The sequence below is a fragment of the Cyprinodon tularosa genome, unplaced genomic scaffold (assembly GCF_016077235.1).
Source record: "Cyprinodon tularosa strain WSP-4 unplaced genomic scaffold, ASM1607723v1 ctg1454, whole genome shotgun sequence".
Lineage (NCBI taxonomy): Eukaryota > Metazoa > Chordata > Actinopteri > Cyprinodontiformes > Cyprinodontidae > Cyprinodon > Cyprinodon tularosa.
Window position 1 is genome coordinate 21,582 of NW_024038281.1, and position 12,675 is coordinate 34,256.

The following is a 12,675-nucleotide window of genomic DNA, read 5'->3' on the forward strand; positions in this document are numbered from 1 at the left end:
TTCTCCTCCTGGATGATCAGCCTGGTTCTCCTCCTGGATGATCAGCCTGGTTCTCCTCCTGGATCAGCCTGGTTCTCCTCCTGGATGATCAGCCTGGTTCTCCTCCTGGATGATCAGCCTGGTTCTCCTCCTGGATGATCAGGCTGGTTCTCCTCCTGGATGATCAGCCTGGTTCTCCTCCTGGATGATCAGCCTGGTTCTCCTCCTGGATGATCAGCCTGGTTCTCCTCCTGGATGATCAGGCTGGTTCTCCTCCTGGATGATCAGCCTGGTTCTCCTCCTGGATGATCAGCCTGGTTCTCCTCCTGGATCAGCCTGGTTCTCCTCCTGGATGATCAGCCTGGTTCTCCTCCTGGATGATCAGCCTGGTTCTCCTCCTGGATGATCAGCCTGGTTCTCCTCCTGGATGATCAGCCTGGTTCTCCTCCTGGATGATCAGCCTGGTTCTCCTCCTGGATGATCAGCCTGGTTCTCCTCCTGGATCAGGCTGGTTCTCCTCCTGGATCAGCCTGGTTCTCCTCCTGGATGATCAGCCGGGTTCTCCTCCTGGATGATCAGGCTGGTTCTCCTCCTGGATGATCAGCCTGGTTCTCCTCCTGGATGATCAGCCTGGTTCTCCTCCTGGATCAGCCTGGTTCTCCTCCTGGATGATCAGCCGGGTTCTCCTCCTGGATGATCAGGCTGGTTCTCCTCCTGGATGATCAGGCTGGTTCTCCTCCTGGATGATCAGGCTGGTTCTCCTCCTGGATGATCAGCCTGGTTCTCCTCCTGGATGATCAGCCTGGTTCTCCTCCTGGATGATCAGGCTGGTTCTCCTCCTGGATGATCAGGCTGGTTCTCCTCCTGGATGATCAGGCTGGTTCTCCTCCTGGATGATCAGCCTGGTTCTCCTCCTGGATGATCAGCCTGGTTCTCCTCCTGGATCAGCCTGGTTCTCCTCCTGGATGATCAGCCTGGTTCTCCTCCTGGATGATCAGGCTGGTTCTCCTCCTGGATGATCAGGCTGGTTCTCCTCCTGGATGATCAGGCTGGTTCTCCTCCTGGATGATCAGCCTGGTTCTCCTCCTGGATGATCAGCCTGGTTCTCCTCCTGGATGATCAGCCTGGTTCTCCTCCTGGATGATCAGGCTGGTTCTCCTCCTGGATGATCAGGCTGGTTCTCCTCCTGGATGATCAGCCTGGTTCTCCTCCTGGATGATCAGCCTGGTTCTCCTCCTGGATCAGCCTGGTTCTCCTCCTGGATGATCAGCCTGGTTCTCCTCCTGGATGATCAGGCTGGTTCTCCTCCTGGATGATCAGGCTGGTTCTCCTCCCTGGAAGTGAGCCTCCATCCCAGCCTCAGGTCTCCTTCAGCTTCTATCAGGTTTTCCTAACCTCTCTATCTGTATTGATGGAAAGCCCATTTCTGTCATCACGACCTGGTTTCCTGACATCCCACAGCATGATCCTGACCCCTCCATGCTTTACTGTGGGAGTGCTGCTCTCAGTTGGACGACCTGCTGGGCTTTAATGAGCAGAGCCCCAGAATCTTTCTGAGGAATCAGAGAAAAGGGTCTGAATGTGAAATAAAAACCTCTGCTTATTAAATGTTTCATCCAGACTCAGACCTTCCCGTAGAGGTGGACCCTCAGAGTCTTAGCATCTCCTGTGTCTCCACAGAAACTGCCGAACAGTTGCTGTTTGAGCCGTCAGCCCTGATGGAGGAGAGAGGGGAGAAGCAGAATGTCATCACAGGAGACGGAGAGCAGAACATCCAGAGCTCGAGGTCGGAGAAGGAGAGCTGCATGGAGGAGCATGAGGAGCCTGTGAAGGAGAAGGGGATGGAGACAGAGGAGAGCAGGAGAGAGTCGGAGCTGGAGGCCAAGGTGAAGCTGCAGCTCTGCCCGTCGGCTCCAGGATTAATCCGAGGAACCGACCTGTTCGGCTACGTGGGCATCGAGGCGGTCCTGGACCAGATGAGGCGCAAGACCATGAAGGCTGGCTTCGAGTTCAACATTATGGTGGTCGGTGAGTCGCCACGAAACCCCGCCTACCAGCACAGCGAGGGGGGGGGGGGTGGTAATGTAAAGTATAAAAGGAACGGGATCTGTTCTGATGAGGAAGTTTCTGTTTACTGAGCAGATCCACCCTTTATAGATCACAGAAACCATCGTAGATCAGCGGGTTCAGCATAGAAGCTGAACACCGCCAGCCCTTTATGGCGGACCCACTCAGCCAGAACCTGCAGCCGTCTAAACATCCGGGGATCTGCTGACGGGTTCTGAAGCTTCTGGACCCACCAGAGGCTCCGGAGGTTTTAGGGCGTCTGAACTGAAATGTTGTTTCTCATCCATACATGGCACCAGATGTTTCATCCATAAGAATTCAAATGTTTTGATTCAATTTCTACACAGACTGAATATAAAACAAATTTAGTGTTGTTCAGCTTTCAAACCATTTCTATTCCATAAAGTTCAGCAGTGATCAAATGTAAACAGCGTGAGAGAAAAAACATGGAGGATAAAACGCATCGATCTGGACGTTTAGAGCATTAATATAAATGTTTGGTGCAAATATGCAGTATTTTGGTTTGGTGTTATCAGTGTGATGCAGAGTCTGAGGTTTAGAGTTCATCAGTGTGATGGCGGTGGGGAAGAAGCTGCTGCAGAACCTGCTGGTCCTGCATTGAATGCTGGGAAGCCTCTTCCCAGAGGGCAGCAGGGAGAACAGTCCAGTTCCACTCCTCCTCAATGGGGGGCAGCAGTGGGTCTAAAGGATCAGCAGCTTTTAAATCTGAAGGACAGGAAGAAGATGAGAACAGGTGTCTCTACCCCATCCGTACCATCGCTCATCTCTACAAATAGATATACACCCAGATCGGCAGGTTTATTTTGTAAAAAAACCTAAATTATGTTTTCCTCTCCCAAAAGTACTAAACAACTAAACTATAATGTGTTAAAGTTTAATAACGTATTTCTTGATAACATAAATGCATTAAATTCCTTTCTGTTTTATCCCTCTGTTCCTGATCTGTACGGGAAATGGGATGCTACACTAATTATCAGCTTTGGATTTAAACATAAATTTAGTCTTTTTGAGTTTAATGTTTTCCTCTCATGTTAACATTATGCTAAATAGTGCCTAATCTAAAGAAAGAAAAAAGTGAAATGCAGATAAACACGGTTTAATTAGATTTACTGCTGAGGAACTGTATAACGGAGAAAAAAGAAAATGTCTGAAAGTCATAGAACATTTTTAAAGATCTGTATCAGCATTCCTCAGTGATTTAAGGATTAAAAATAAGGAATTTTAGAACAATAATTACATCATTTATGGACACCTAGATTTATATCAGGCTGTGCAAATGAGCTGATGGTACGGATGGGGTAGATTATGCCCCCTCCCCCCTCAGCAGTGGCGGGTGCAGTCATTGCCATGGCAACACAGTGTGCCCCATGTGCCTCTGTGAAGCAGGTTGACATGGCATCAAACATTCAGCTCTTTCTTGACTGTAAAGGCAAGGATCTCTAAGGGTAGGGTGGATGTGTTAGAGGTATTAATGGGCATGTGTGGGTGGAGCTTTAAGTGGGTGTTGGCATGTGTGGGTGGAGCTGAATGATTGTCTAATGAATATCACCTGGATCTGCTCTGGGGCTGTTTGGTTCAGAGAGAGGCTAAGGCTGGTGCCAATATTTCTGTTGATCGCCAGTTTAGAGCTAAATAAGTCTGCAAATCTACCTGCAAGGCTTCACAGAAAAAGGGAACGATAAACATCCCTAACTGCAGTAAAGCGTTAGGGATGTTTCCTACGTTTCCTCCTTGGATTCAGCGCGTCAAACAGATCCATGCTCTCCTCTCCATGACTCATTTTTGGATGATAGTGACTTACACTAATCAATCTAAGCAGTCCAATGAAACTGTTCGATGGAGGCGCTTCTCCTTAGGAATTCATGATGAACTTTTTTATTTTTCCTAACTTGTGATTTTCTGTCAGTTTGACAAAGATGCAGCAAACCATTGGAATACACAGAGGTGCTACCAGCATTAACATTAGCAGGAAGTTGAGGACTTTTGCACGAGGGATTCTGGTGACAGAAGGCGGCAAGAGGCTGATCCTGTGAAGGAGGAAGTTCTTCCTGATTATTTATCCTGAACGTTAGGAAAGGTCTTAAAGCAGCCAAACTGTTTGAAATAAACTCTTTACTAAAATATTCAAAAGAAACAGGAAGAACCAGGAAAAGACCTGAGATTAAAGAGATCAGTGAATAGATTGAGGCGAAACAGGAAGTGAACCACCCAGAGAGAGACGGCAGCAGCTACCATCGACCCAAACGGGGAACAAAGTTCACCCAGAGAAGCAGAACAAAGATCACCTGAGAGGAAAACGCTTCCTCTTGTTAGGAGGCCGGCGGCCTTCTGGTGCCGTTCTGCTGTTGGTTCTGGTTCTGCTGTTGGTTCTGGTTCAGCTGTTGGTTCTGGTTCTGCTGTTGGTTTTGATTCTGCTGTTGGTTCTGGTTCAGCTGTTGGTTCTGGTTCTGGTCCTGCTGTTGGTTCTGGTTCTGCTGTTGGTTTTGATTCTGCTGTTGGTTCTGGTTCAGCTGTTGGTTCTGGTTCTGGTCCTGCTGTTGGTTCTGGTTCTGCTGTTGGTTTTGGTTCTGCTCCCAGAACTCTGAGCTCCACAGAACATCAGGCCTAGTCAAAGTCCAGACCAAAATTAAACTAGGACTGAAATCTGATCTTTAGGCTGTTAGAGGCAGAACCGAACAGAACCAGAACCGGAAATGAACAAAATCACAGAACCGACTCTACTGCTGCTACAGATTCTCTTTACACCAACTAGACTGATGGTCTAATGATGGTTTGATTTCCTTGCTTCCCTCGTTGGTTCTGGTTCTGGTGTTGGTTCTGGTTCTAGTTCTGGTGTTGGTTCTGGTTCTGGTGTTGTCTTTCTTTTCCTCCCCTGTAGCTTCAGATCTTCTCCACTTCCTCTCTTATTTCACTCCAACCAACATCTGAAGCCTGTTTATAAAAAGGATGCTCATCAATAATCTCTCTCTGTCCTCAGTCTGTGGGTCCGATCAGACTCTGGTTCTGGTATTAGGTCCGATCAGACTCTGGTTCTGGTATTAGGTCCGATCAGACTCTGGTTCTGGTATTAGGTTCGTCAGACTCTGGTTCAGACTCCGGATCTGGTATTAGGTCCGATCAGACTCTGGTTCTGGTATTAGGTCCAATCAGACTCTGGTTCAGACTCTGGTTTTGGTATTAGGTCCAATCAGACTCTGGTTCTGGTATTAGGTCCGATCAGACTCTGGTTCAGACTCTGGTTCTGGTATTAGGTCCGATCAGTCTCTGGTTCAGACTCTGGTTCTGGTATTAGGTCAAATCAGACTCTGGTTCTGGTATTAGGTCCAATCAGACTCTGGTTTAGACTCTGGTTCTGGTATTAGGTCCGATCAGACTCTGGTTCAGACTCTGGTTCTGATATTAGGTCCAATCAGACTCTGGTTCTGGTATTAGGTCCGATCAGACTCTGGTTCTGGTATTAGGTCAGATCAGACTCTGGTTCTGGGCTTAGGTCCAATCAGACTCTGGTTCTGGTATTAGGTCCGATCAGACTCTGGTTCTGGTATTAGGTCCGATCAGACTCTGGTTCAGACTCTGGTTCTGGTATTAGGTCCAATCAGACTCTGGTTCTGGTATTAGGTCCGATCAGACTCTGGTTCTGGTATTAGGTCCGATCAGTCTCTGGTTCAGACTCTGGTTCTAGTATTAGGTCCAATCAGTCTCTGGTTCAGACTCTGGTTCTGGTATTAGGTCCGATCAGTCTCTGGTTCAGACTCTGGTTCTGGTATTAGGTCCAATCAGACTCTGGTTCTGGTATTAGGTCCGACCAGTCTCTGGTTCAGACTCTGGTTCTGGTATTAGGTCCAATCAGACTCTGGTTCTGGTATTAGGTCCGATCAGTCTCTGGTTCAGACTCTGGTTCTGGTATTAGGTCCGATCAGTCTCTGGTTCAGACTCTGGTTCTGGTATTAGGTCCAATCAGACTCTGGTTCAGACTCTGGTTCTGGTATTAGGTCCAATAAGACTCTGGTTCTGGTATTAGGTCCGATCAGACTCTGGTTCTGGGTATTAGGTCCAATCAGACTCTGGTTCTGGTATTAGGTCCGATCAGACTCTGGTTCAGACTCTGGTTCTGGTATTAGGTCCAATCAGACTCTGGTTCAGACTCTGGTTCTGGTATTAGGTCCGATCAGACTCTGGTTCAAACTCTGGTTCTGGTATTAGGTCAGATCAGACTCTGGTTCTGGTATTAGGTCCGATCAGACTCTGGTTCTGGTATTAGGTCCGATCAGACTCTGGTTCAGACTCTGGTTCTGGTATTAGGTCCGATCAGACTCTGGTTCTGGTATTAGGTCCGATCAGTCTCTGGTTCAGACTCTGGTTCTAGTATTAGGTCCGATCAGTCTCTGGTTCAGACTCTGGTTCTGGTATTAGGTCCGATCAGTCTCTGGTTCAGACTCTGGTTCTGGTATTAGGTCCAATCAGACTCTGGTTCTGGTATTAGGTCCGATCAGTCTCTGGTTCAGACTCTGGTTCTGGTATTAGGTCCAATCAGACTCTGGTTCTGGTATTAGGTCCGATCAGTCTCTGGTTCAGACTCTGGTTCTGGTATTAGGTCCGATCAGTCTCTGGTTCAGACTCTGGTTCTGGTATTAGGTCCAATCAGACTCTGGTTCAGACTCTGGTCCTGGTATTAGGTCCAATAAGACTCTGGTTCTGGTATTAGGTCCGATCAGTCTCTGGTTCAGACTCTGGTTCTGGTATTAGGTCCGATCAGACTCTGGTTCTGGTATTAGGTCCAATCAGACTCTGGTTCTGGTATTAGGTCCGATCAGACTCTGGTTCAGACTCTGGTTCTGGTATTAGGTCCAATCAGACTCTGGTTCTGGTATTAGGTCCGATCAGACTCTGGTTCTGGTATTAGGTCCGATCAGTCTCTGGTTCAGACTCTGGTTCTGGTATTAGGTCCGATCAGACTCTGGTTCTGGTATTAGGTCCAATCAGACTCTGGTTCTGGTATTAGGTCCGATCAGACTCTGGTTCAGACTCTGGTTCTGGTATTAGGTCCAATCAGACTCTGGTTCTGGTATTAGGTCCGATCAGACTCTGGTTCTGGTATTAGGTCCGATCAGTCTCTGGTTCAGACTCTGGTTCTAGTATTAGGTCCAATCAGTCTCTGGTTCAGACTCTGGTTCTGGTATTAGGTCCGATCAGTCTCTGGTTCAGACTCTGGTTCTGGTATGAGGTCCAATCAGACTCTGGTTCTGGTATTAGGTCCGATCAGTCTCTGGTTCAGACTCTGGTTCTGGTATTAGGTCCAATCAGACTCTGGTTCTGGTATTAGGTCCGATCAGTCTCTGGTTCAGACTCTGGTTCTGGTATTAGGTCCGATCAGTCTCTGGTTCAGACTCTGGTTCTGGTATTAGGTCCAATCAGACTCTGGTTCAGAGTCTGGTTCTGGTATTAGGTCCAATAAGACTCTGGTTCTGGTATTAGGTCCGATCAGTCTCTGGTTCAGACTCTGGTTCTGGTATTAGGTCCGACCAGACTCTGGTTCTGGGTATTAGGTCCAATCAGACTCTGGTTCTGGTATTAGGTCCGATCAGACTCTGGTTCAGACTCTGGTTCTGGTATTAGGTCCAATCAGACTCTGGTTCAGACTCTGGTTCTGGTATTAGGTCCGATCAGACTCTGGTTCAAACTCTGGTTCTGGTATTAGGTCAGATCAGACTCTGGTTCTGGTATTAGGTCCGATCAGACTCTGGTTCTGGTATTAGGTCCGATCAGACTCTGGTTCAGACTCTGGTTCTGGTATTAGGTCCGATCAGACTCTGGTTCTGGTATTAGGTCCGATCAGTCTCTGGTTCAGACTCTGGTTCTAGTATTAGGTCCGATCAGTCTCTGGTTCAGACTCTGGTTCTGGTATTAGGTCCGATCAGTCTCTGGTTCAGACTCTGGTTCTGGTATTAGGTCCAATCAGACTCTGGTTCTGGTATTAGGTCCGATCAGTCTCTGGTTCAGACTCTGGTTCTGGTATTAGGTCCAATCAGACTCTGGTTCTGGTATTAGGTCCGATCAGTCTCTGGTTCAGACTCTGGTTCTGGTATTAGGTCCGATCAGTCTCTGGTTCAGACTCTGGTTCTGGTATTAGGTCCAATCAGACTCTGGTTCAGACTCTGGTCCTGGTATTAGGTCCAATAAGACTCTGGTTCTGGTATTAGGTCCGATCAGTCTCTGGTTCAGACTCTGGTTCTGGTATTAGGTCCAATCAGACTCTGGTTCTGGTATTAGGTCCGATCAGTCTCTGGTTCAGACTCTGGTTCTGGTATTAGGTCCGATCAGACTCTGGTTCTGGTATTAGGTCCAATCAGACTCTGGTTCTGGTATTAGGTCCGATCAGACTCTGGTTCAGACTCTGGTTCTGGTATTAGGTCCAATCAGACTCTGGTTCAGACTCTGGTTCTGGTATTAGGTCCGATCAGACTCTGGTTCAAACTCTGGTTCTGGTATTAGGTCAGATCAGACTCTGGTTCTGGTATTAGGTCCGATCAGACTCTGGTTCTGGTATTAGGTCCGATCAGACTCTGGTTCAGACTCTGGTTCTGGTATTAGGTCCGATCAGACTCTGGTTCAGACTCTGGTTCTTGTATTAGGTCCAATCAGACTCTGGTTCAGACTCTGGTTCTGGTATTAGGCCCAATCAGACTCTGGTTCAGACTCTGGTTCTGGTATTAGGTCCGATTAGACTCTGGTTCTGGTATTAGGTTCGATCAGACTCTGGTTCTGGTATTAGGTCCGATCAGACTCTGGTTCTGGTATTAGGTCCAATCAGACTCTGGTTCAGACTCTGGTTCTGGTATTAGGTCCGATCAGACTCTGGTTCAGACTCTGGTTCTGGTATTAGGTCCAATCAGACTCTGGTTCAGACTCTGGTTCTGGTATTAGGCCCAATCAGACTCTGGTTCAGACTCTGGTTCTGGTATTAGGTCCAATCAGACTCTGGTTCTGGTATTAGGTCCGATCAGTCTCTGGTTGAGACTCTGGTTCTGGTATTAGGTCCAATCAGACTCTGGTTCTGGTATTAGGTCCGATCAGACTCTGGTTCAGACTCTGGTTCTGGTATTAGGTCCAATAAGACTCTGGTTCTGGTATTAGGTCCAATCAGACTCTGGTTCAGACTCTGGTTCTGGTATTAGGTCCGATCAGACACTGGTTCAGACTCTGGTTCTGGTATTAGGTCCAATCAGACTCTGGTTCAGACTCTGGTTCTGGTATTAGGCCCAATCAGACTCTGGTTCAGACTCTGGTTCTGGTATTAGGTCCAATCAGACTCTGGTTCTGGTATTAGGTCCGATCAGTCTCTGGTTCAGACTCTGGTTCTGGTATTAGGTCCAATCAGACTCTGGTTCTGGTATTAGGTCCGATCAGACTCTGGTTCAAACTCTGGTTCTGGTATTAGGTCCGATCAGACTCTGGTTCAGACTCTGGTTCTGGTATTAGGTCAGATCAGACTCTGGTTCTGGTATTAGGTCCGATCAGTCTCTGGTTCAGACTCTGGTTCTGGTATTAGGTCCGATCAGACTCTGGTTCAGACTCTGGTTCTGGTATTAGGTCCGATCAGACTCTGGTTCAGACTCTGGTTCTGGTATTAGGTCAGATCAGACTCTGGTTCTGGTATTAGGTCCGATCAGACTCTGGTTCTGGTATTAGGTCCGATCAGACTCTGGTTCTGGTATTAGGTCCGATCAGACTCTGGTTCAGACTCTGGTTCTGGTATTAGGTCCCATCAGACTCTGGTTCAGACTCTGGTTCTGGTATTAGGTCCCATCAGACTCTGGTTCAGACTCTGGTTCTGTTATTAGGTCCGATTAGACTCTGGTTCTGGTATTAGGTTCGATCAGACTCTGGTTCAGACTGTGGTTCTGGTATTAGGTTCGATCAGACTCTGGTTCTGGTATTAGGTCCGATCAGACTCTGGTTCTGGTATTAGGCCCAATCAGACTCTGGTTCAGACTCTGGTTCTGGTATTAGGTCCGATCAGACTCTGGTTCTGGTATTAGGTCCGATCAGACTCTGGTTCTGGTATTAGGCCCAATCAGACTCTGGTTCAGACTCTGGTTCTGGTATTAGGTTCGACCAGACTCTGGTTCAGACTCTGGTTCTGGTATTAGGTTCGATCAGACTCTGGTTCTGGTATTAGGTCCGATCAGACTCTGGTTCTGGTATTAGGTCCGATCAGACTCTGGTTCAGACTCTGGTTCTGGTATTAGGTCCGATCAGACTCTGGTTCCTGTATTAGGCCCAATCAGACTCTGTTTCAGACTCTGGTTCTGGTATTAGGCCCAATCAGACTCTGTTTCAGACTCTGGTTCTGGTATTAGGTCCGATCAGACTCTGGTTCTGGTATTAGGCCCAATCAGACTCTGTTTCAGACTCTGGTTCTGGTATTAGGCCCAATCAGACTCTGTTTCAGACTCTGGTTCTGGTATTAGGTCCGATCAGACTCTGGTTCTGGTATTAGGTTCGATCAGACTCTGGTTCAGACTCTGGTTCTGGTATTAGGTCCGATCAGACTCTGGTTCTGGTATTAGGCCCAATCAGACTCTGTTTCAGACTCTGGTTCTGGTATTAGGTCCGATCAGACTCTGGTTCTGGTATTAGGCCCAATCAGACTCTGTTTCAGACTCTGGTTCTGGTATTAGGCCCAATCAGACTCTGTTTCAGACTCTGGTTCTGGTATTAGGTCCGATCAGACTCTGGTTCTGGTATTAGGTTCGATCAGACTCTGGTTCAGACTCTGGTTCTGGTATTAGGTCCGATCAGACTCTGGGTCTGGTATTAGGTCCGATCAGTCTCTGGTTCTGGTCCAATCTCTGGTATCTCTGCCTCTCCAGACTGAAGGTGTCATGTCTGCAGGTCAGAGCGGGTTGGGGAAGTCCACGCTCGTCAACACGCTGTTCAAGTCCAAGGTCAGCAGGAAGTCCTGCTCACTGAACTACGAGGACAAGATCTCCAAGACCGTCAAGCTGCATGCAGTCAGCCACGGTAAGCTTCCAGACCTGCTGACCCCAGGACTGCCTCAGGGGGGTTTGGGTTCTGTTGGTTCTGTTTCCTTGCAGGTATTTGGACCTCAGAGGAAGCTCTCATTTCCTGCTTTCACATCTTCTTTCCTTCAGCAGCTCATGTCATGGCAGAAATGAGCAGGATGCTCAGACACGTTCACCAGGATACACTGGCCCCCTTTAGGGGGCGGTGTAGAGCACGGACAGCAAGCTCATAACGCCACACAACATGTATTAGTAGAAAACCCAGCCCTGTTCATCACAACCTGTTGAATGATTATATTTATGGGCCGAAATCAAAAGATGTTTCTGGAAGTTTCCGTTCGCCACCTCAGTCACCCGTCCAGGTTTTTCCATTCAGAGCCGTCTGTGTAGTGTTCTGGGTGTGGGGTACAGAAATGTTAAAATGTCGTTTATCACACACGCATTGAGCATAAACCTGCCTTCAACAGGTCACTTGAACAGGTCATTTTAACGGGTCTCTTTAATGGGTCGCTTTAACAAGTCGCTTGAACAAGTCGTTTTAACAGGTCACTGGAACAGGTAGTTTTAACGGGTCTCTTTAACGGGTCAGCCAAGCAGCTCAGGCCCGTCTTTAGCGACAGTTCAAATCCAATGGAAACAGAATCGGGACAAAAAAGAAAGATCCTTAAAAAGGGAAGTAAACAGCCGACATATGCAGGTCGTTTCTGACAAACTAAAATATCCACCTTTTCTCACCAAACCTCTGCAGATGTCAGAGAAGTTGTTTGAGCAAAGTGAAGCTCCTCAGTTAGACGCTCAGTCTGCACACAGGAGACCTTCCCATCGGGTCTCAGTTTAGATCAGGGGGAACCAATTAAAAATCGGTGGGTTCAGAATAAAGAAAATCATCAACCAGTAAAGGTCTGGAGACATTTTTTATTATAATCTGTCACTTTTAACAGAATTTTACTGAAATAAAATCAGGTGTTTATGCATCCATGTTATACATTGAATTTTTAAATAAAAAATATTAAAAAAAAAGTGTTTAAGTAGAGAACAAAAATCATTTTCTCAAACCCCTGAACTGATGGTTTGTTATTTTCTTTCTTTTTTCTGTCTTAATGTTGGCAGTGGGCTTTAGGCTGCCCTGCAAGGCTTTAAACCTGGGTTTAACCGGAGACTAAGCCATTCTCAAGCACATATCAAGGTGCTCATTTTGAGCCTGGATCCAGATTTATTGTTTCTGTTCATGGTGGAGAATCCTGCTTCACAGCAGCAGGTTGAGCCAAACATCCTCTAAATGTGCAGGGTCATCTTTGAGCACGCCATTTCACTTTTCTTTCACCAGTTCACCGCAGTTCTTCCAGCAGTCCACACTTTCTCTGCTCTCTTTTTCTCATGGTCTTCTCCTTCTTTCCCATCGCCCGGCTTGCCACAGGTTTGCCTGCTGTGTCTAAAAGTAGCAGCAGCGGCAACCCAGACTGACAGCTCATTGGCTCATTTGGATCACGTGCAGCCTGGAGCCGGACGCTCCCCAGGGCTTTACCGTATTAACAGGAGAAGAGGCGCAAGTTAAATTAGACACTGTCATCAGACAACTTGC

The 12,675-nt window shown here is 47.5% G+C and overlaps 1 protein-coding gene across 2 annotated transcripts in view; it reads left to right on the forward strand.

Annotated features, from left to right (window-relative positions):
- LOC119779324 (neuronal-specific septin-3-like) overlaps positions 1–12,675 on the forward strand; it is a 55,701-nt gene that overhangs the window by 21,443 nt on the left and 21,583 nt on the right. For both annotated transcript variants that reach the window (XM_038278926.1, XM_038278927.1), the window contains exons 2-3: positions 1,660–2,007; positions 10,963–11,091. In XM_038278926.1, coding sequence (XP_038134854.1) covers positions 1,660–2,007; positions 10,963–11,091 — 477 coding nt within the window. The remainder of the gene's footprint in view (positions 1–1,659; positions 2,008–10,962; positions 11,092–12,675) is intronic.